Source organism: Columba livia, chromosome 2 (genome assembly GCF_036013475.1).
Source record: "Columba livia isolate bColLiv1 breed racing homer chromosome 2, bColLiv1.pat.W.v2, whole genome shotgun sequence".
NCBI lineage: Eukaryota > Metazoa > Chordata > Aves > Columbiformes > Columbidae > Columba > Columba livia.
The window spans coordinates 161,626,916-161,645,261 of NC_088603.1; the positions used below are offsets into that span (position 1 = coordinate 161,626,916).

At 53.9% G+C, this 18,346-nt stretch overlaps 5 protein-coding genes across 5 annotated transcripts in view; all 5 read right to left on the minus strand.

Annotated features, from left to right (window-relative positions):
* Positions 1-18,346, minus strand: part of LOC135578724 (feather keratin-like) — a 32,216-nt gene that overhangs the window by 10,699 nt on the left and 3,171 nt on the right. The gene's annotated exons all lie outside the window — the stretch shown is intronic.
* LOC135578723 (feather keratin-like) lies at positions 1,901-2,795 on the minus strand. The gene is made up of 2 exons (XM_065054638.1): positions 2,748-2,795; positions 1,901-2,535 (listed from the first exon to the last, which is right to left on the minus strand). Exon 2 carries the CDS (start codon positions 2,513-2,515, stop codon positions 2,195-2,197), a length of 321 nt encoding a protein of 106 aa, XP_064910710.1. The 5' UTR covers positions 2,516-2,535; positions 2,748-2,795; the 3' UTR covers positions 1,901-2,194.
* LOC135578626 (feather keratin-like) lies at positions 10,618-10,932 on the minus strand. Its single transcript, XM_065053522.1, has one exon. The coding sequence runs from the start codon at positions 10,930-10,932 to the stop codon at positions 10,618-10,620; it is 315 nt and encodes a 104-aa protein (XP_064909594.1).
* LOC135578880 (feather keratin 4-like) lies at positions 13,557-13,897 on the minus strand. Its single transcript, XM_065055253.1, has one exon. The coding sequence runs from the start codon at positions 13,895-13,897 to the stop codon at positions 13,583-13,585; it is 315 nt and encodes a 104-aa protein (XP_064911325.1). The 3' UTR covers positions 13,557-13,582.
* LOC135578881 (feather keratin 4-like) lies at positions 17,013-17,585 on the minus strand. The gene has a single exon (XM_065055254.1). The coding sequence runs from the start codon at positions 17,583-17,585 to the stop codon at positions 17,271-17,273; it is 315 nt and encodes a 104-aa protein (XP_064911326.1). The 3' UTR covers positions 17,013-17,270.

An 18,346-nucleotide genomic window follows, 5' to 3' on the forward strand; every position in this document is an offset into this window, starting at 1 on the left:
GACTGGGCGTAGTGGAGGGACAATGGGAGGTGTGCGTGGTGTGCGGGGGCTGTGAACCTGAGAATCTCGAGGGGATGTTTGCATGAGAAAAGTTTGGTGAAGCAGAATAGATGAGCCTAGAGCAGTCCAGATGGAAGGGACCTTCAGTGATCAACTAGTCCCACTGCCTGAGCACTTCAGGGCTGAGTATAATTTAAATCATGTGTTTAAAAGCAGTGTCCAAATGCCTCAGAAACACTGACAGGCTTGGGGTATCAATCACCTCACTAAGAAGCCTGTTCCAGTGTTTGACCACACTCCCTGTAAATAAATGTTTCCTAATATCTGGTTTAAACCTGCAGTGCTGCAGCTTTGATCCATTCCCATGTGTCCTGTCCTGTAACTGGATCTGATGGAGAAGAGCTCAGCACCTCCCTCTCCACGTCCCCTCCTCAGGAAGCAGAAGAGAGCAATGAGGTCACCCCTCAGCCTCCTTCTGCCCAAACTACACAAGCCAACTGTCTTCAGTTGCAACCCTGAACAGCTCACAGTTCTCCCCTGTTGCAGTCGGATCAAAAGCTTTACTAATATCCAGAAAAGCTATGTCCACCACTTTCCCTCCACCCACTAGGCAGGTGACCTTATTGTAGAAGGACAGGAAGTCAGTGAAACAGGACTTTCCCTTAGTGAACCCCTGTTGACTGTACCTGATGATTACATTGTCCTTAAATGCCTTTCAGCAGCGCTCAGTTGCATCTTCTCCACAATTTTACAGGTACTGTGGTCAGACTAACAGGTCTGCAGATTCCTGGCTCTTCACTCAAGCCCTTCTTACAAACTGGAATAACGTTGACTGGCTTGCAGTGAGTGAGAACAGCTCTTGCCTCCCAAGACCTGCCTGAATTCAGAGGAGGTGAGTGTCGTGAGGGTTGTTCAGCGCATGAGCAGTGTTTGTTGGTGAGGAAGATGAGGTGGGGAAGGAAGGGTCTCTGTGTGTGTGTGTTGATGGTGCTGGAGCACCTGGCAGGCAAGAGGCAGGTTGGGCCAGTGCAGGGCTGGGTGGTGGGGGGTGATGAGTCAGGTGGACTCCTGTCTAGACCCTAAAAGATGGTGTTGTGTATCTGGATGTGCATAAGTCCATGGGGAATGGTGGTTTAAACACACGATTCCTGAAGAAGCTTCCTAATTTCCTTGAAGTGGATGCAGAGGAATGTTATGGAGATGAGCAAAAGGTGAGAGGCCAAGTCCTGTTCCTGGAGAGGACTCAGCACTGCTAATAGAAAAGGCTGGGGGCTGTCTGGAGAGAAAGTATCTTGGAACAGGAGGGCCTTGTGGCCTTGGTGGAGAACAAATGCACCTGGAGGTTAAAGGAGGTGACTGTTCCTCTGTGCTCAGCACTGGTGACGTCCCCTGTGGGGTCCTGTGTGCAGGTCTGAGCTCCCCAGAGGAAGAAGGGCATGGAGTTCAGGAGAAGTGCAAGTTCACGAAGATGCTAAAGGGTCTGGAACATCTTCTGCCTGAGCAGAGGCTGAGAGAGCTGGGATGTTTTAGCCAGGAGTCAAAGAGCACATGGGGGATGTTATCAATGTGGAAATTTCAGAGGGGACGGAATGAAGTCTGTTTGCTGGGAGGGCTGGAGAGTCATGCTGGGGAAGAGAGTTATTGATGTGTGCGCTGACATGGGAGAGATCTTGTCCAAGATGTGCGCAGGGAAGCATTCTCATGTGGAAGGCTCTGAGCCAGGGATGGGTTTGTGTCACATCCTGGAAGACATTGGGCACCGGTGTTCTTGATGGCATATTTCCTGGGAGAGGTCTTGTTTCCCTTTTGCACCCACCCTGATGGGCTACTGAGTCCTGTTTTTTCTTACGTGAAGTTGGACGAGCCGTGGGAGAAAAAGACAAAAGGCTGCATCTCAAGCTGGGATGAAGGAGAACTTTATTGAGGGAGAAAAGTGAAAAGGCAGGAGTGCCAAGTGAAACAGCACAAGTCTGAGGTGCAAAGAAAGATGTGGGACTAGGGGAGAAGGACCATTCGCCACATCTGCAGGCAGCCCACGCTGGCCCCTTCCCTACTTCCATGCTTGGTGCTGTGAGAGGAGGAGCCAAGGACAGCAGGTCCATGTGCCAGGAAGAGCATAGAGGTGCGTGTCCTCAATCCGTGCTGTGGCTTCCAGGGTGTTTGTGGCTGGCATCAGGGGTGGTGGCAAGAGCCCTTAGCAGATGTATCCACCCCTTCTACCATTGAAGCAGCCCAGGCCTCCGAAGCCACCCAGGCCTCCGAAGCCGTAGCCAAAGCTGCCGGAGTTGACAGCAACTCCCTGAGCGCCGAGTTCGTTGCCCACGGCAGCCGATGCGGAGGATCCGACGGCGGTGCTCTGGGGGTGGGAGGTGAGGATGGGTCCTGGCAGGGTGACCACAACGGTGGAAGGCTGGATGAGGACACGAGAGTCCTGACACTGCAGGGAACAGGGCTCGTTGCAGCTGTTGGCCAGCGGGGTGGGTCCACAGGGGCGGCAGGCGTCGTAGCAGGCCATGTGTGTGGTGTGGAGGAGCCCTGGAAGGGACGAGAGGCTGTTGAGCAAGCGCAGGGGCGTGGGGGTGCGAGGAGCGGTGTTGCAGGAGGGCGAGGGAGTGGGGAGGCTGGTGTGGGGCTGTGGGGAGCGTGGCGGTGGGGAGGCGTGAGGGCTGCTGAGGCTGGGGCAGAGCGTGCTGGAAGAGAGGGGCCAGGCGGGGCAGGAGAAGGAGGGGAAGGGGGTTGAGGCTCACCTTGTTGAGCGCGGAGGGAGGAGAAGGTGTCAGGAGAGTGTGTGAGGGCGAGAGGCGCTGGGCCGGCTTTTATGCTGGTCCCCGAGGGGCGGGACAGCCTTTGTGCATGGCGGCATTTTGCAGCCAGCAGCTCTTTGATGCCACAGCCTGGCCAGGAATGAGGAGGGTGTGTTTTCCTTCCCACAATGCTCCAATTTCTTGTTGTTGTCTTGAGGATGTGTCCTCTTGGTCCTGGCAGCAGCTTTGAAGTGCGAGTATTAGAGGCTGAAGACTTGGCGTTGATGGTGTGTGTCAGGTCGATCACAGGACGCGGCCAAAGAGTAGGAGAGGTGGGGTGTCATCACTGAGGTCATCCCATGGCACTCGTGTGGTTTGTAGTTGCATTGTGTGGATGGGGCCTCATTTCCTGCATAGCTGGAAGAGTGGTCTGGGCTTTGGAGCTGTTCTGGGCATGAGGGTCTGCCTCTTCCATGGTGTTTGATCCCTCACCTGACTGCTGCCATCTCATTAAGCGTCTCATTAGGCCTGGCCTTTGGTCTGGATTGTGCTCTGTGGGTGTGTTGGTGCCCTATTTCTTGTAAGCTTATAGCTGTGTGTATTAATTTTATGCAGCACAGATTTTTTAGCATATGGGTGTCATGGTTTTCTTCTGTGAGAAATTACCAGAAGATTCCACCATGTGTGAGGGACGTGCCCCGTATGCCAAAAGACAAGCTGGCAGGGAAGCAGACTGGCCTGGCCTTAACTGAGAGGTTTGGCTTGAACTGATGAGAAAAAAAGAGAGTTTTTGATGTCTGCCAGATAAGACAAGGTACTCAGGAGGAACACCAGGGTATTTTGATGTTATTCATTGGGGAAATTAGAAGGGCCAAAGCCCAACTAGAACCTAATCCAGCTCCTGCTATAGAAGACAATACAAACTTTTTTCGGTATATTTTTTGCAACAGAAGGAGAGCTAAGGATTATCTCCAACTTGTAGTGGATTCAGGGAGCAACCCATTTACAATGGATGAGGAAAAGGCCTTAATGTCTTCTTTGTCTCAGTCTCTAAGCATAAAACTAGTTGTTCTCTGTGCACCCAGCTCCCTGAGCTGGAAGATGGGGATGGGGCATAGAACAAAGCACAGGAATCCAAGGGGAAATGGTTGGTGACGTGCTACACCACTTGGCCCACACAGGTGTATGGGGCCAGATTGGTTCTCCCCAGGAGTTGTGAGAGAGCTGGCTGAGATGCTCCCCAAGCCACTTTGCGTCATATATCATCAGACCTGACTCTCTGGGGAGGTCCCCATTGACTGGAAGTCAGCAAATGTGGCACCCGTCTAGAAGAAGGACCGAAAAGAGGATATGGGGAATTACAGATCACAGTATCACAGTATCACAGTATGTTTGGGATTGGAAGGGACCTCAAAAGATCATCTAGTCCAATCCCCCTGCTGGAGCAGGAACGCCTAGGTAAGGTCGCACAGGAACATGTCCAGGTGGGTTTTGAATGTCTCCAGAGATGGAGACTCCACAACCTTCCTGGGCAGCCTGTTCCAGTGCTCTGTTACCCTCACTGAGAAGAAGCTTTTTCTCAAATTTAAGCGGAACCTCTTGTGTTCCAGCTTGATCCCATTACCCCTTGTCCTATCATTGTTGGCCACCGAGAAGAGCCTGGCTCCATCCTCATGGCACTCACCCTTTATATATTTATAAACATTAATGAGGTCCCCCCTTAGTCTCCTCCAAACTAAAGATGTGTCAGTTGGACCTTGTTGCTTTGTAAGGTCGTGGAAGAGATTATCCTGAGTGCCATCACATGGCAGGTACAGGACCAGCAGGTCATCAGACCTAGTCAGCATGGGTTTATGAAAGGCAGGTCCTTCCTGACCAACCTGATCTCTTGGTATGAACAAGGTTACCCACTTTATTGGATGAGGGAATGGCTGTGTATGCTGTGTAGTAAGATTTTGGTAAAGTCTTTGACATAATTTCTCCTGGAGAAAGTGTCTGCTCATGGCTCAGACAGGCGTAATCTTCACTGGCTAAAACACTGGCTGGATGGCTGTGTTCAAAGAGTTGTGATGACTGGAGTTAAATACAGTTGGTGGGCGCTCACAAGAGGGGTTCCCTGGGGCTCAGTACTGGGGCCGGTTCTGTTTGATATCTTTCTCCGTGATCTGGACAAGGGCATGGAGTGCACTCTCAGTACGTTTGCAGATGACATCAAGTTGGGCAGGAATGCTGATGTGCTGGACAGTAAGAAAGCTCTAGAAAAGGATCTGGGCTGGCTGGATCGATGATAAGCTGCCAATTGTTTGAGGTTCAACAAGGCCAAGTGTCGGTTTCTGCACGTGCATCACCACCACCCCATGGAACACCAGAGGCTTGGTGGAAGACAGGCTGTAAAGCTGCCTGTTCAAAAGGACCTGGGCTACTGGTGACCAGCTGGCAGAACATGAGCCAGCGTGTGGCCAGGTGGTCAGGAAGGCCAACAGCATTCTGGCCTGTATCATCACAATTGTGACCAGCAGGAGCAGGGCAGTGAGCATCCCCCTGTATTTGGTGCTGGTGAGGCTGCACGCAGAATCTGGGGTTCGTTTTTGGGCCCCTAATGACAAGAAAGAGCTTGAGGTTCTGCAGCGAATTGAGAAAAGGGGAAGGAATCTTGTGAAAAGGCTGGAGCACAGTTGGGATGGGGAGCAGCTGAGGGAGTTGGAGGGTTCAATCTGGAGAACAGGAGGCTGAGGGGAGACCTTCTCGTTCTCTGCAACTGCCTGAAAGGAGGTTGTAGAGGGGCGGGTGTCGGTCTCTTCTCCCAACTGACAGAACTGGAGAAAGTGGCTTGAAGTTGCCCCAGGGGAGGTTTAGTGTGGCTATTAGGAAAAATGGCTTTTCCTGAAGGGTTTTGGGGCATTGGAACAGGCTGCCCGGGGCAGTGGTGGAGTCACCATCTCTGGAGGTGTGCAGAAGATGCGTAGATGTGGTGCTTGATGACAGGGGTTAGTGGTAGACTTGTGTTAGGTTAATAGTCGTAGACTATTGTTGGGTTAACAGCGGGACTTGTTGATCCAAAAACATGTTTATGATGGGAAAAAAACTACTTGAGAATAGTAACCATAAGAGGGGAGGGAATAAATGTGGGAGACAAATCTCAAGAGACACCAAGATCAACGATGATGGAGGAGCGGGAGGTGCTCTAGGTTCTGGAGCAGATATTGCCCTGCAGGCTGTGGTGAAAAACTGGGCTGAAGCAGGTTGTCCCGCTGCAGCTGATGGAGATGTCCACAGTGCAGGCGATGTCCACAGTGCAGGAGATGTCCACAGTGCAGGAGATGTCCACAGTGCAGGAGATAACCACGTGGAGCCTGTAGAGGACCTGATGCTGGAGCAGGTGGGTGCAGCCACAGGAAATGTGATCCTGTAGAAAGCCTGTGTTGGACCACAGAATTGGCAGGACCTGTGAACCCGTGAGGAAAGTCTAAATACTAAATGATTCTGTGATTCTGCTCCTGGTGGAGCCGGAGAGTGATGCTGGGGAAGAAAGATGGTCAAGTGTGTGTTGTCATAGGGAGGTCTCACCAGAGGCATGTTGAGGAGAGTGTTCTTGTGTCAAAATCTTTCTGTGATCCAGTAATGGGCTTGTATAATTTTGTGGAAGACCCCCAGATTCCGGTCTGTGTTCTTGGTGGTATAGGGGTTGACATATTTCCTGGGACAGGTCTTGTGGCCCTTTTTCCCCCTATCCAGTTTGCTTCTTGAGCCAGCCCTGGCTTTGTGCTGGTTGAGTTTGGAAGAGCCTTGAGAGGTCTTGTTTCCCTTTTGCTCCCACCCTGATGGGCTACTGAGTCCTGTTTTTTCTTACGTGAAGTTGGACGAGCCGTGGGAGAAAAAGACAAAAGGCTGCATCTCAAGCTGGGATGAAGGAGAACTTTATTGAGGGAGAAAAGTGAAAAGGCAGGAGTGCCAAGTGGAACAGCACAAGTCTGAGGTGCAAAGAAAGATGTGGGACTAGGGGAGAAGGACCATTCGCCACATCTGCAGGCAGCCCACGCTGGCCCCTTCCCTACTTCCTTGCTTGGTGCTGTGAGAGGAGGAGCCAAGGACAGCAGGTCCATGTGCCAGGAAGAGCATTAGAGGTGCATGTCCTCAATCCGTGCTGTAGCTTCCAGGGTGTTTGTGGCTGGCATCAGGGGTGGTGGCAAGAGCCCTTAGCAGATGTATCCACCCCTTCTACCATTGAAGCAGCCCAGGCCTCCGAAGCCGTAGCCAAAGCTGCCGGAGTTGACAGCAACTCCCTGGGCGCCGAGTTCGTTGCCCACGGCAGCCGATGCGGAGGATCCGACGGCGGTGCTCTGGGGGTGGGAGGTGAGGATGGGTCCTGGCAGGGTGACCACCACAGTGGAAGGCTGGATGAGGACACGGGAGTCCTGGCACTGCAGGGAACAGGGCTCGTTGCAGCTGTTGGCCAGCGGGGTGGGTCCCCAGGAGCGGCAGGCGTTGTAGCAGGCCATGTGTGTGGTGTGGAGGAGCCCTGGAAGGGACGAGAGGCTGTTGAGCAAGCACAGGGGCGTGGGGGTGCGAGGAGCGGTGTTGCAGGAGGGCGAGGGAGTGGGGAGGCTGGTGTGGGGCTGTGGGGAGCGTGGCGGTGGGGAGGCGTGAGGGCTGCTGAGGCTGGGGCAGAGCGTGCTGGAAGAGAGGGGCCAGGCGGGGCAGGAGAAGGAGGGGAAGGGGGTTGAGGCTCACCTTGTTGAGCGCGGAGGGAGGAGAAGGCGTCAGGAGAAGTGTGTGAGGGAGAGAGGCGCTGGGCCGGCTTTTATGCTGGTCCCCGAGGGGCGGGACAGCCTTTGCGCATGGCGACAATTTGCAGCCAGCAGCTGTCTGATGCCACAGCCTGGCCAGGAATGAGGAAGGTGTGTTTTCCTTCCCGCAATGCTCCAATTTCTTGTTCTTGTCTTGAGGACGTGTCCACTTGGCCCCGGCAGCAGCTTTGAAGTGCGAGCATTAGAGGCCAAAGACTTGGCCTTGCTGGCGCGTGTCAGGGCGGGCAAAGAACGCGGCCAGGGCGTAGCAGAGGTGGGGTGTCGTCAGTGAGGTCATCCCATGGCACTCGTGTGGTTTGCGGTTGCCTTGTGAAGAGGGGGCCTCAGTTCCTCACAGCCCTGACAGGCTGGTCCTGGCTTTTGTGCTTTTGTAGTCATGAGGGCTACCACTTCCACTGTCCTTTCACTCCCTTTCTTGCTACCATCTTGCTAAGCCTTTCTTTAAGCCTGGCCTATCCCACTGGGTGTCCTTTATGGGTGTCTTGTTGCACCTCTTGCTGCAAGCTTGTAGCTGGGTGTACTGGGCTTACGTGGCAAGGTTTGGGTTGCGAGGGAGCTGCTTGGTTGTTTTCTGTCAGAAGCATGCAGAAGTTTCCCTAAGCGTGAAACAGAGGTCTGACCTGCAGCAAGATGACCTAGTGGGGTAGAAGACTGGCTGGAACTCGGGAAAAGAGAGTTTATGACCTCTGTAAGACAGGGCAGGCAACTTAGAAGGACTACATGGGTGTAGTGAGTTTGTGCAGGGAGAACACCAGAAGGGCCATAGCTCAATTAGAACTTCGTCTGCCTACTGCTTTAAAACATGACCATGACATGGCTAGAAGGACTACATGAGTGTTGTGAGTTTATGCAGGGAGAACACCAGAAGGGCCAAAGCTCAGTTAGAACTTCGTCTGCCTACTGCTTTAAAACATGACCATGATGTGGTCTTGATGGCACGTGTCAGGGCGGTCAGAGGATGCAGCCAAAGCGCAGGAGAGGTGGAGTGTCATCAGTGAGGTCATCCCATGGCACTCGTGTGGTTTGCGGTTGCATTGTGTGGAGGGGGCGTCATTTCCTTGCAGCGCTGGCAATCTGCTCTGGGCTTTGGAGCTGTGCTGGCCTCGAGGAATTGTCTCTTCCATGGAATAGGATCCCTGCGTGGCTTGCTTCCATCTGACTAATCCTTTCCTTCCACGCTCGTTATGATCTATGGGGGTCTTGGTGTGTGTCTTGCGTATGAGCTGTGTGTGCAGGGTTTATTTCTTAAGGTTTTAGTCAGGAGGAGCTACACAGTTGAAAGCTGAGCAGAGGTTGTAGAAGTTTACTCATGGTACATAGACAGTGTTCTCGTGTAGACAACAAGCTGACACTGTTTCTTCCGGAGAAAGTGGGTGTTCATGTCTTGGGCTACCGTAGTCATTGGTGGCTGAAAAAGTGGCTGGATGGCAGAGCCCAAAGAGTTGTGGTACTGGAGTTAAATCCATTTGGTGGCCACTCACAAGTGCTTTTCCCCAGGGCTCAATACTGGGTCCAGTTCTGTTTAATAATCTTTCTTCTTGATCTGGATGAGGGGATCGAGTGCACCCTCAGTACATCTGCAGATGACACCAAGTACAGGCAGGAGCGTTGAGCCACTTGGAGCTATGAAGGCTCTACAGATGGCCCTGGAAAGGCTGGATCAATGGGCTGAGACCAATTGCATGAGGTTCAACAAAGCCAAGAGTCGGGTCCTGCACTTGGGTCACCACAACGCCGTGAAGACTCCAGTAACTGTCAAGAGCTGTGGAAGAGCGGCTGGAAAGCTGCCCGGTGGTCAAGGACCTGGGGGTGTGGGTCGACAGTGGCTGAATATGAGCCAGTGTGTGTGGCCGTGACGGCCACCGGCGTCCTGGCTTGTGTCAGCACTGGTGTGGCCAGCAGGAGCAGGACAGTGAGCATCCCCTATTCTTGGCACTGGTGAGGCTACACCTTGAATCGTGTGTTCAGTTTTGGGCCCCTGACGGAAAGAAAGACCTTCAAGTGCCTAAGCCATTTCAAAGAAGGAGAATGAAACTTGTGAAAAGTTGGAGCACAGCTGTGATGGAGGACCCACTTTGGGTTTTGGGGTGTATAGCCTGGAGAAAAGAAAAGTGAGGGGAGACCTCCTGTCTGTCTGCAACTGCCTGAAAGGAGGTTGTAGTGAGGAAGGGATTCAGTCTCTTTTCCCAAGTACCAAGCGACAGGGCAAGAGGAAATGGCCTTAAATGAGAAATTAGAAATTTAGAAATTTAGAAAATTAGAAATTAGAAAATTTTCTTCCCAGAAAAGGGTTGTCCACAGTGGAGGAGATGACCACCTGGAGCCTGTAGAGGACCTGACGCTGGAGCAGGTGGGTGCACGCACAGGAGGTGTGACCCTGTAGGAAGCATGTGTTGGACCACAGAATTGGCAGGACCTGTGAACCCGTGAGGAGGGTCTAAATACTAAATGATTCTGTGATTCTGCTCCTGGTGGAGCCGGAGAGTGACGCTGGGGAAGGAAGATGGTCAAGTGTGTGTTGTCATAGGGAGGTCTCACCAGAGGCATGTTGAGGAGAGTGTTCTCGTGTCAAAATCTTTCTTTGGTCCAGTGATGGGCTTGTATCATGTTGTGGAAGAACCCCAGATTCTGGTCTGTGTTCTTGGTGGTATAGGGGGTGACATATTTCCTGGGAGAAGTCTTGTGGCCCTTTTCCCCCCTATCCAGTTTGCTTCTTGAGCCCTGGCTTTGTGCTGGGTGAGGTTGGAAGAGCCTTGAGAGAAGAAAGTAAAGCGAGATGTCTCAGGCTGGGATGCAAGAGACCTTTATTGAGGAAACAAAAGAGTGAAAAGGCAGGAGCACCAAGTAGGCGGTGACAAGTATATGCTGCACGTAGGGTGACCATCAGCTGAGGTTGCTTCTGTGACATAGATCTTGCCAGAGCACCAAGATCTTCGTGGCTCCTTTAGAGGAAGAGCCATGGACAGCAGGTCCACGTGGCAAGAAGGGTCCAGAGGTGAGTCCAGAAACCATGGCGTAGCTTCAATGCGGTAGGTGGTGTCCGTCAGGGGTGGTGGCGAGGGCCCTTAGCAGATGTATCCAGCCCTTCTGCCGCCAAAGCAGCCCAGGCCTCCAAAGCCATAGCCGTTGCCGTAGCCGAAGGCCCCGGAGTTGATGGCAACTCCCTGACCGCCGAGTTCGTTGCCCACGGCAGCCGATGCGGAGGATCCGACGGCAGTGCTCTGGGGGTGGGAGGTGAGGATGGGTCCTGGCAGGGTGACCAGCACGGCAGGAGGCTGGATGACGACGCGGGAGTCCTGGCACTGCTGGGAACAGGGCTCGTTGCAGCTGTTGGCCAGCGGAGTGGGTCCCCAGGAGCGGCAGGCGTTGTAGCAGGCCATGTGTGTGGTGTGGAGGAGCCCTGGAAGGGACGAGAGGCTGTTGAGAAGCGCAGGGGCGTGGGGGTGCGAGGAGCGGTGTTGCAGGAGGGCGAGGGAGTGGGGAGGCTGGTGTGGGGCTGTGGGGAGCGTGGCGGTGGGGAGGCGTGAGGGCTGCTGAGGCTGGGGGCAGAGCGTGCTGGAAGAGAGGGGCCAGGCGGGGCAGGAGAAGGAGGGGAAGGGGGTTGAGGCTCACCTTGTTGAGCGCGGAGGGAGGAGAAGGCGTCAGGAGAAGTGTGTGAGGGAGAGAGGCGCTGGGCCGGCTTTTATGTTGGCCCCGGCAGCAGCTTTGAAGTGCAAGCATTAGTGGCCAAAGACTTGGCGTTGCTGGCGCGTGTCAGGGCGGGCAAAGAACGCGGCCAGGGCGTAGCAGAGGTGGGGTGTCGTCAGTGAGGTCATCCCATGGCACTCGTGTGGTTTGCGGTTGCCTTGTGAAGAGGGGGCCCCAGTTCCTCACAGCCCTGACAGGCTGGTCCTGGCTTTTGTGCTTTTGTAATCATGAGGGCTACCACTTCCATTGTCCTTTCACTCCCTTTCTTGCTACCATCTTGCTAAGCCTTTCTTTAAGCCTGGCCTATCCCACTGGGTGTCCTTTATGGGTGTCTTGTTGCACCTCTTGCTGCAAGCTTGTAGCTGGGTGTACTGGGCTTACGTGGCAAGGTTTGGGTTGCGAGGGAGCTGCTTGGTTGTTTTCTGTCAGAAGCTTGCAGAAGTTTCCCTAAGCGTGAAACAGAGGTCTGACCTGCAGCAAGATGACGTAGTGGGGTAGAAGACTGGCTGGAACTCGGGAAAAGAGAGTTTATGACCTCTGTAAGACAGGGCAGGCAACTTAGAAGGACTACATGGGTGTAGTGAGTTTATGCAGGGAGAACACCAGAAGGGCCATAGCTCAATTAGAACTTTGTCTGCATACTGCTTTAAAACATGACCATGACGTGGCCTGGATGGCACATGTCAGGGCGGTCAGACGATGCAGCCAAAGCGCAGGAGAGGTGGAGTGTCATCAGTGAGGTCATCCCATGGCACTCGTGTGGTTTGCGGTTGCATTGTGTGGAGGGGGCCTCATTTCCTTGCAGCGCTGGCAATCTGCTCTGGGCTTTGGAGCTGTGCTGGCCTCGAGGAATTGTCTCTTCCATGGAATAGGATCCCTGCGTGGCTTGCTTCCATCTGACTAATCCTTTCCTTCCACGCTCGTTATGATCTATGGGGGTCTTGGTGTTTGTCTTGCATATGAGCTGTGTGTGCAGGGTTTATATTTTAAGGTTTTAGTCAGGAGGAGCTACACAGTTGGAAGCTGAGCAGAGGTTGTAGAAGTTTACTCATGGTACATAGACAGTGTTCTCGTGTAGACAACAAGCTGACACTGTTTCTCCCGTAGAAAGTGGGTGTTCATGTCTTGGGCTACCGTAATCATTGGTGGCTGAAAAAGTGGCTGGATGGCAGAGCCCAAAGAGTTGTGGTACTGGAGTTAAATCCATTTGGTGGCCACTCACATGTGCTTTTCCCCAGGGCTCAATACTGGGTCCAGTTCTGTTTAATAATCTTTCTTCTTGATCTGGATGAGGGGATCGAGTGCACCCTCAGTACATCTGCAGGTGACACCAAGTACAGGCAGGAGCGTTGAGCCACTTGGAGCTATGAAGGCTCTACAGATGGCCCTGGAAAGGCTGGATCAATGGGCTGAGACCAATTGCATGAGGTTCAACAAAGCCAAGAGTCGGGTCCTGCACTTGGGTCACCACAACGCCATGAAGACTCCAGTAACTGTCAAGAGCTGTGGAAGAGCGGCTGGAAAGCTGCCCGGTGGTCAAGGACCTGGGGGTGTGGGTCGACAGTGGCTGAATATGAGCCAGTGTGTGTGGCCGTGACGGCCACTGGCGTCTTGGCTTGTGTCAGCACTGGTGTGGCCAGCAGGAGCAGGACAGTGAGCATCCCCTATTCTTGGCACTGGTGAGGCTACACCTTGAATCGTGTGTTCAGTTTTGGGCCCCTGACGGAAAGAAAGACCTTCAAGTGCCTAAGCCATTTCAAAGAAGGAGAATGAAACTTGTGAAAAGTTGGAGCACAGCTGTGATGGAGGACCCACTTTGGGTTTTGGCGTGTATAGCCTGGAGAAAAGTGAGGGGAGACCTCCTGTCTGTCTGCGACTGCCTGAAAGGAGGTTGTAGTGAGGAAGGGATTCAGTCTCTTTTCCCAAGTACCAAGCGACAGGGCAAGAGGAAATGGCCTTAAATGAGAAATTAGAAATTTAGAAATTTAGAAAATTAGAAATTAGAAAATTTTCTTTCCAGAAAAGGGTTGTCCACAGTGGAGGAGATGACCACCTGGAGCCTGTAGACGACCTGACGCTGGAGCAGGTGGGTGCACGCACAGGAGGTGTGACCCTGTAGGAAGCCTGTGTTGGACCACAGAATTGGCAGGACCTGTGAACCCTTGAGGAAAGTCTAAATACTAAATGATTCTGTGATTCTGCTCCTGGTGGAGCGGGAGAGTGATGCTGGGGAAGGAAGATGGTCAAGTGTGTGTTGTCATAGGGAGGTCTCACCAGAGGCATGTTGAGGAGAGTGTTCTCGTGTCAAAAGGTGGTGTCCGTCAGGGGTGGTGGCGAGGGCCCTTAGCAGATGTATCCAGCCCTTCTGCCGCCAAAGCAGCCCAGGCCTCCAAAGCCATAGCCGTTGCCGTAGCCGAAGGCCCCGGAGTTGATGGCAACTCCCTGGGCACTGAGTTCGTTGCCCACGGCAGCCGATGAGGAGGATCCGACGGCGGTGCTCTGGGGGTGGGAGGTGAGGATGGGTCCTGGCAGGGTGACCAGCACGGCGGAAGGCTGGATGACGACGCGGGAGTCCTGGCACTGCAGGGAACAGGGCTCGTTGCAGCTGTTGGCCAGCGGGGTGGGTCCCCAGGAGCGGCAGGCGTTGTAGCAGGCCATGTGTGTGGTGTGGAGGAGCCCTGGAAGGGACGAGAGGCTGTTGAGAAGCACAGGGGCGTGGGGGTGCGAGGAGCGGTATTGCAGGAGGGCGAGGGAGTGGGGAGGCTGGTGTGGGGCTGTGGGGAGCGTGGCGGTGGGGAGGCGTGAGGGCTGCTGAGGCTGGGGCAGAGCGTGCTGGAAGAGAGGGGCCAGGCGCGGCAGGAGAAGGAGGGGAAGGGGGTTGAGGCTCACCTTGTTGAGCGCGGAGGGAGTAGAAGGCGTCAGGAGAAGTGTGTGAGGGAGAGAGGCGCTGGGCCGGCTTTTATGTTGGTCCTGGAGGGGTGGGACAGCCTTTGCGCATGGCGGCATTCTCCAGCCAGCAGCTGTCTGATGCCACAGCCTGGCCAGGAATGAGGAGGGTGTATTTTCCTTCACGCAATGCTCCAATTTCTTGTTCTTGTCTTGAGGACGTGTCCACTTGGCCCCGGCAGCAGCTTTGAAGTGCGAGCATTAGAGGCCAAAGACTTGGCCTTGCTGGCGCGTGTCAGGGCGGGCAAAGAACGCGGCCAGGGCGTAGCAGAGGTGGGGTGTCGTCAGTGAGGTCATCCCATGGCACTCGTGTGGTTTGCAGTTGCCTTGTGAAGAGGGGGCCTCAGTTCCTCACAGCCCTGACAGGCTGGTCCTGGCTTTTGTGCTTTTGTAGTCATGAGGGCTACCACTTCCATTGTCCTTTCACTCCCTTTCTTGCTACCATCTTGCTAAGCCTTTCTTTAAGCCTGGCCTATCCCACTGGGTGTCCTTTATGGGTGTCTTGTTGCACCTCTTGCTGCAAGCTTGTAGCTGGGTGTACTGGGCTTACGTGGCAAGGTTTGGGTTGCGAGGGAGCTGCTTGGTTGTTTTCTGTCAGAAGCATGCAGAAGTTTCCCTAAGCGTGAAACAGAGGTCTGACCTACAGCAAGATGACCTAGTGGGGTAGAAGACTGGCTGGAACTCGGGAAAAGAGAGTTTATGACCTCTGTAAGACAGGGCAGGCAACTTAGAAGGACTACATGAGTGTAGTGAGTTTATGCAGGGAGAACACCAGAAGGGCCATAGCTCAATTAGAACTTCGTCTGCCTACTGCTTTAAAACATGACCATGACATGGCTAGAAGGACTACATGAGTGTTGTGAGTTTATGCAGGGAGAACACCAGAAGGGCCAAAGCTCAGTTAGAACTTCATCTGCCTACTGCTTTAAAACATGACCATGACGTGGCCTTGATGGCACATGTCAGGGCGGTCAGACGATGCAGCCAAAGCGCAGGAGAGGTGGAGTGTCATCAGTGAGGTCATCCCATGGCACTCGTGTGGTTTGCAGTTGCATTGTGTGGAGGGGGCCTCATTTCCTTGCAGCGCTGGCAATCTGCTCTGGGCTTTGGAGCTGTGCTGGCCTCGAGGAATTGTCTCTTCCATGGAATAGGATCCCTGCGTGGCTTGCTTCCATCTGACTAATCCTTTCCTTCCACGCTCGTTATGATCTATGGGGGTCTTGGTGTTTGTCTTGCATATGAGCTGTGTGTGCAGGGTTTATTTTTTAAGGTTTTAGTCAGGAGGAGCTACACAGTTGGAAGCTGAGCAGAGGTTGTAGAAGTTTACTCATGGTACATAGACAGTGTTCTCGTGTAGACAACAAGCTGACACTGTTTCTTCCGGAGTAAGTGGGTGTTCATGTCTTGGGCTACCGTAGTCATTGGTGGCTGAGAAACTGGCTGGATGGCAGAGCCCAAAGAGTTGTGGTCCTGGAGTTAAATCCATTTGGTGGCCACTCACAAGTGCTTTTCCCCAGGGCTCAATACTGGGTCCAGTTCTGTTTAATAATCTTTCTTCTTGATCTGGATGAGGGGATCGAGTGCACCCTCAGTACATCTGCAGGTGACACCAAGTACAGGCAGGAGCGTTGAGCCACTTGGAGCTATGAAGGCTCTACAGATGGCCCTGGAAAGGCTGGATCAATGGGCTGAGACCAATTGCATGAGGTTCAACAAAGCCAAGAGTCGGGTCCTGCACTTGGGTCACCACAACGCCATGAAGACTCCAGTAACTGTCAAGAGCTGTGGAAGAGCGCCTGGAAAGCTGCCCGGTGGTCAAGGACCTGGGGGTGTGGGTCGACAGTGGCTGAATATGAGCCAGTGTGTGTGGCCGTGACGGCCACTGGCGTCTTGGCTTGTGTCAGCACTGGTGTGGCCAGCAGGAGCAGGACAGTGAGCATCCCCTATTCTTGGCACTGGTGAGGCTACACCTTGAATCGTGTGTTCAGTTTTGGGCCCCTGACGGAAAGAAAGACCTTCAAGTGCCTAAGCCATTTCAAAGAAGGAGAATGAAACTTGTGAAAAGTTGGAGCACAGCTGTGATGGAGGACCCACTTTGGGTTTTGGCGTGTATAGCCTGGAGAAAAGAAAAGTGAGGGGAGACCTCCTGTCTGTCTGCAACTGCCTGAAAGGAGGTTGTAGTGAGGAAGGGATTCAGTCTCTTTTCCCAAGTACCAAGCGACAGGGCAAGAGGAAATGGCCTTAAATTAGAAATTAGAAATTTAGAAATTTAGAAAATTAGAAATTAGAAAATTTTCTTCCCAGAAAAGGATTGTGCACAGCGGAGGAGATGACCACCTGGAGCCTGTAGACGACCTGACGCTGGAGCAGGTGGGTGCACGCACAGGAGGTGTGACCCTGTAGGAAGCCTGTGTTGGACCACAGAATTGGCAGGACCTGTGAACCCGTGAGGAGGGTCTAAATACTAAATGATTCTGTGATTCTGCTCCTGGTGGAGCCGGAGAGTGACGCTGGGGAACGAAGATGGTCAAGTGTGTGTTGTCATAGGGAGGTCTCACCAGAGGCATGTTGAGGAGAGTGTTCTCGTGTCAAAATCTTTCTTTGGTCCAGTGATGGGCTTGTATCATGTTGTGGAAGAACCCCAGATTCTGGTCTGTGTTCTTGGTGGTATAGGGGGTGACATATTTCCTGGGAGAAGTCTTGTGGCCCTTTTCCCCCCTATCCAGTTTGCTTCTTGAGCCCTGGCTTTGTGCTGGGTGAGGTTGGAAGAGCCTTTAGAGAAGAAAGTAAAGCGAGATGTCTCAGGCTGGGATGCAAGACACCTTTATTGAGGAAACAAAAGAGTGAAAAGGCAGGAGCACCAAGTAGGCGGTGACAAGTATATGCTGCACGTAGGGTGACCATCAGCTGAGGTTGCTTCTGTGACATAGATCTTGCCAGAGCACCAAGATCTTCGTGGCTCCTTTAGAGGAAGAGCCATGGACAGCAGGTCCACGTGGCAAGAAGGGTCCAGAGGTGAGTCCAGAAACCATGGCGTAGCTTCAATGCGGTAGGTGGTGTCCGTCAGGGGTGGTGGCGAGGGCCCTTAGCAGATGTATCCAGCCCTTCTGCCGCCAAAGCAGCCCAGGCCTCCAAAGCCATAGCCGTTGCCGTAGCCGAAGGCCCCGGAGTTGATGGCAACTCCCTGGGCACTGAGTTCGTTGCCCACGGCAGCCGATGAGGAGGATCCGACGGCGGTGCTCTGGGGGTGGGAGGTGAGGATGGGTCCTGGCAGGGTGACCAGCACGGCAGGAGGCTGGATGACGACGCGGGAGTCCTGGCACTGCAGGGAACAGGGCTCGTTGCAGCTGTTGGCCAGCGGGGTGGGTCCCCAGGAGCGGCAGGCGTTGTAGCAGGCCATGTGTGTGGTGTGGAGGAGCCCTGGAAGGGACGAGAGTCTGTTAAGCAAGCGCAGGGGTGTGGGGGTGCGAGGAGCGGTGTTGCAGGAGGGCGAGGGAGTGGGGAGGCTGGTGTGGGGCTGTGGGGAGCGTGGCGGTGGGGAGGCGTGAGCGCTGCTGTTGCTGGGGGCAGAGCGTGCTGGAAGAGAGGGGCCAGGCGGGGCAGGAGAAGGAGGGGAAGGGGGTTGAGGCTCACCTTGTTGAGCGCGGAGGGAGGAGAAGGCGTCAGGAGAAGTGTGTGAGGGAGAGAGACGCTGAGCCGGCTTTTATGCTGGTCCCCGAGGGGCGGGACAGCCTTTGCGCATGGCGACTATTTGCAGCCAGCAGCTGTCTGATGCCACAGCCTGGCCAGGAATGAGGAGGGTGTGTTTTCCTTCCCGCAATGCTCCAATTTCTTGTTCTTGTCTTGAGGACGTGTCCACTTGGCCCTGGCAGCAGCTTTGAAGTGTGAACATTAGAGGCCAAAGACTTGGCGTTGCTGGCGCGTGTCAGGGCGGGCAAAGAACGCGGCCAGGGCGTAGCAGAGGTGGGGTGTCGTCAGTGAGGTCATCCCATGGCACTCGTGTGGTTTGCGGTTGCCTTGTGAAGAGGGGGCCCCAGTTCCTCACAGCCCTGACAGGCTGGTCCTGGCTTTTGTGCTTTTGTAGTCATGAGTGCTACCACTTCCATTGTCCTTTCACTCCCTTTCTTGCTACCATCTTGCTAAGCCTTTCTTTAAGCCTGG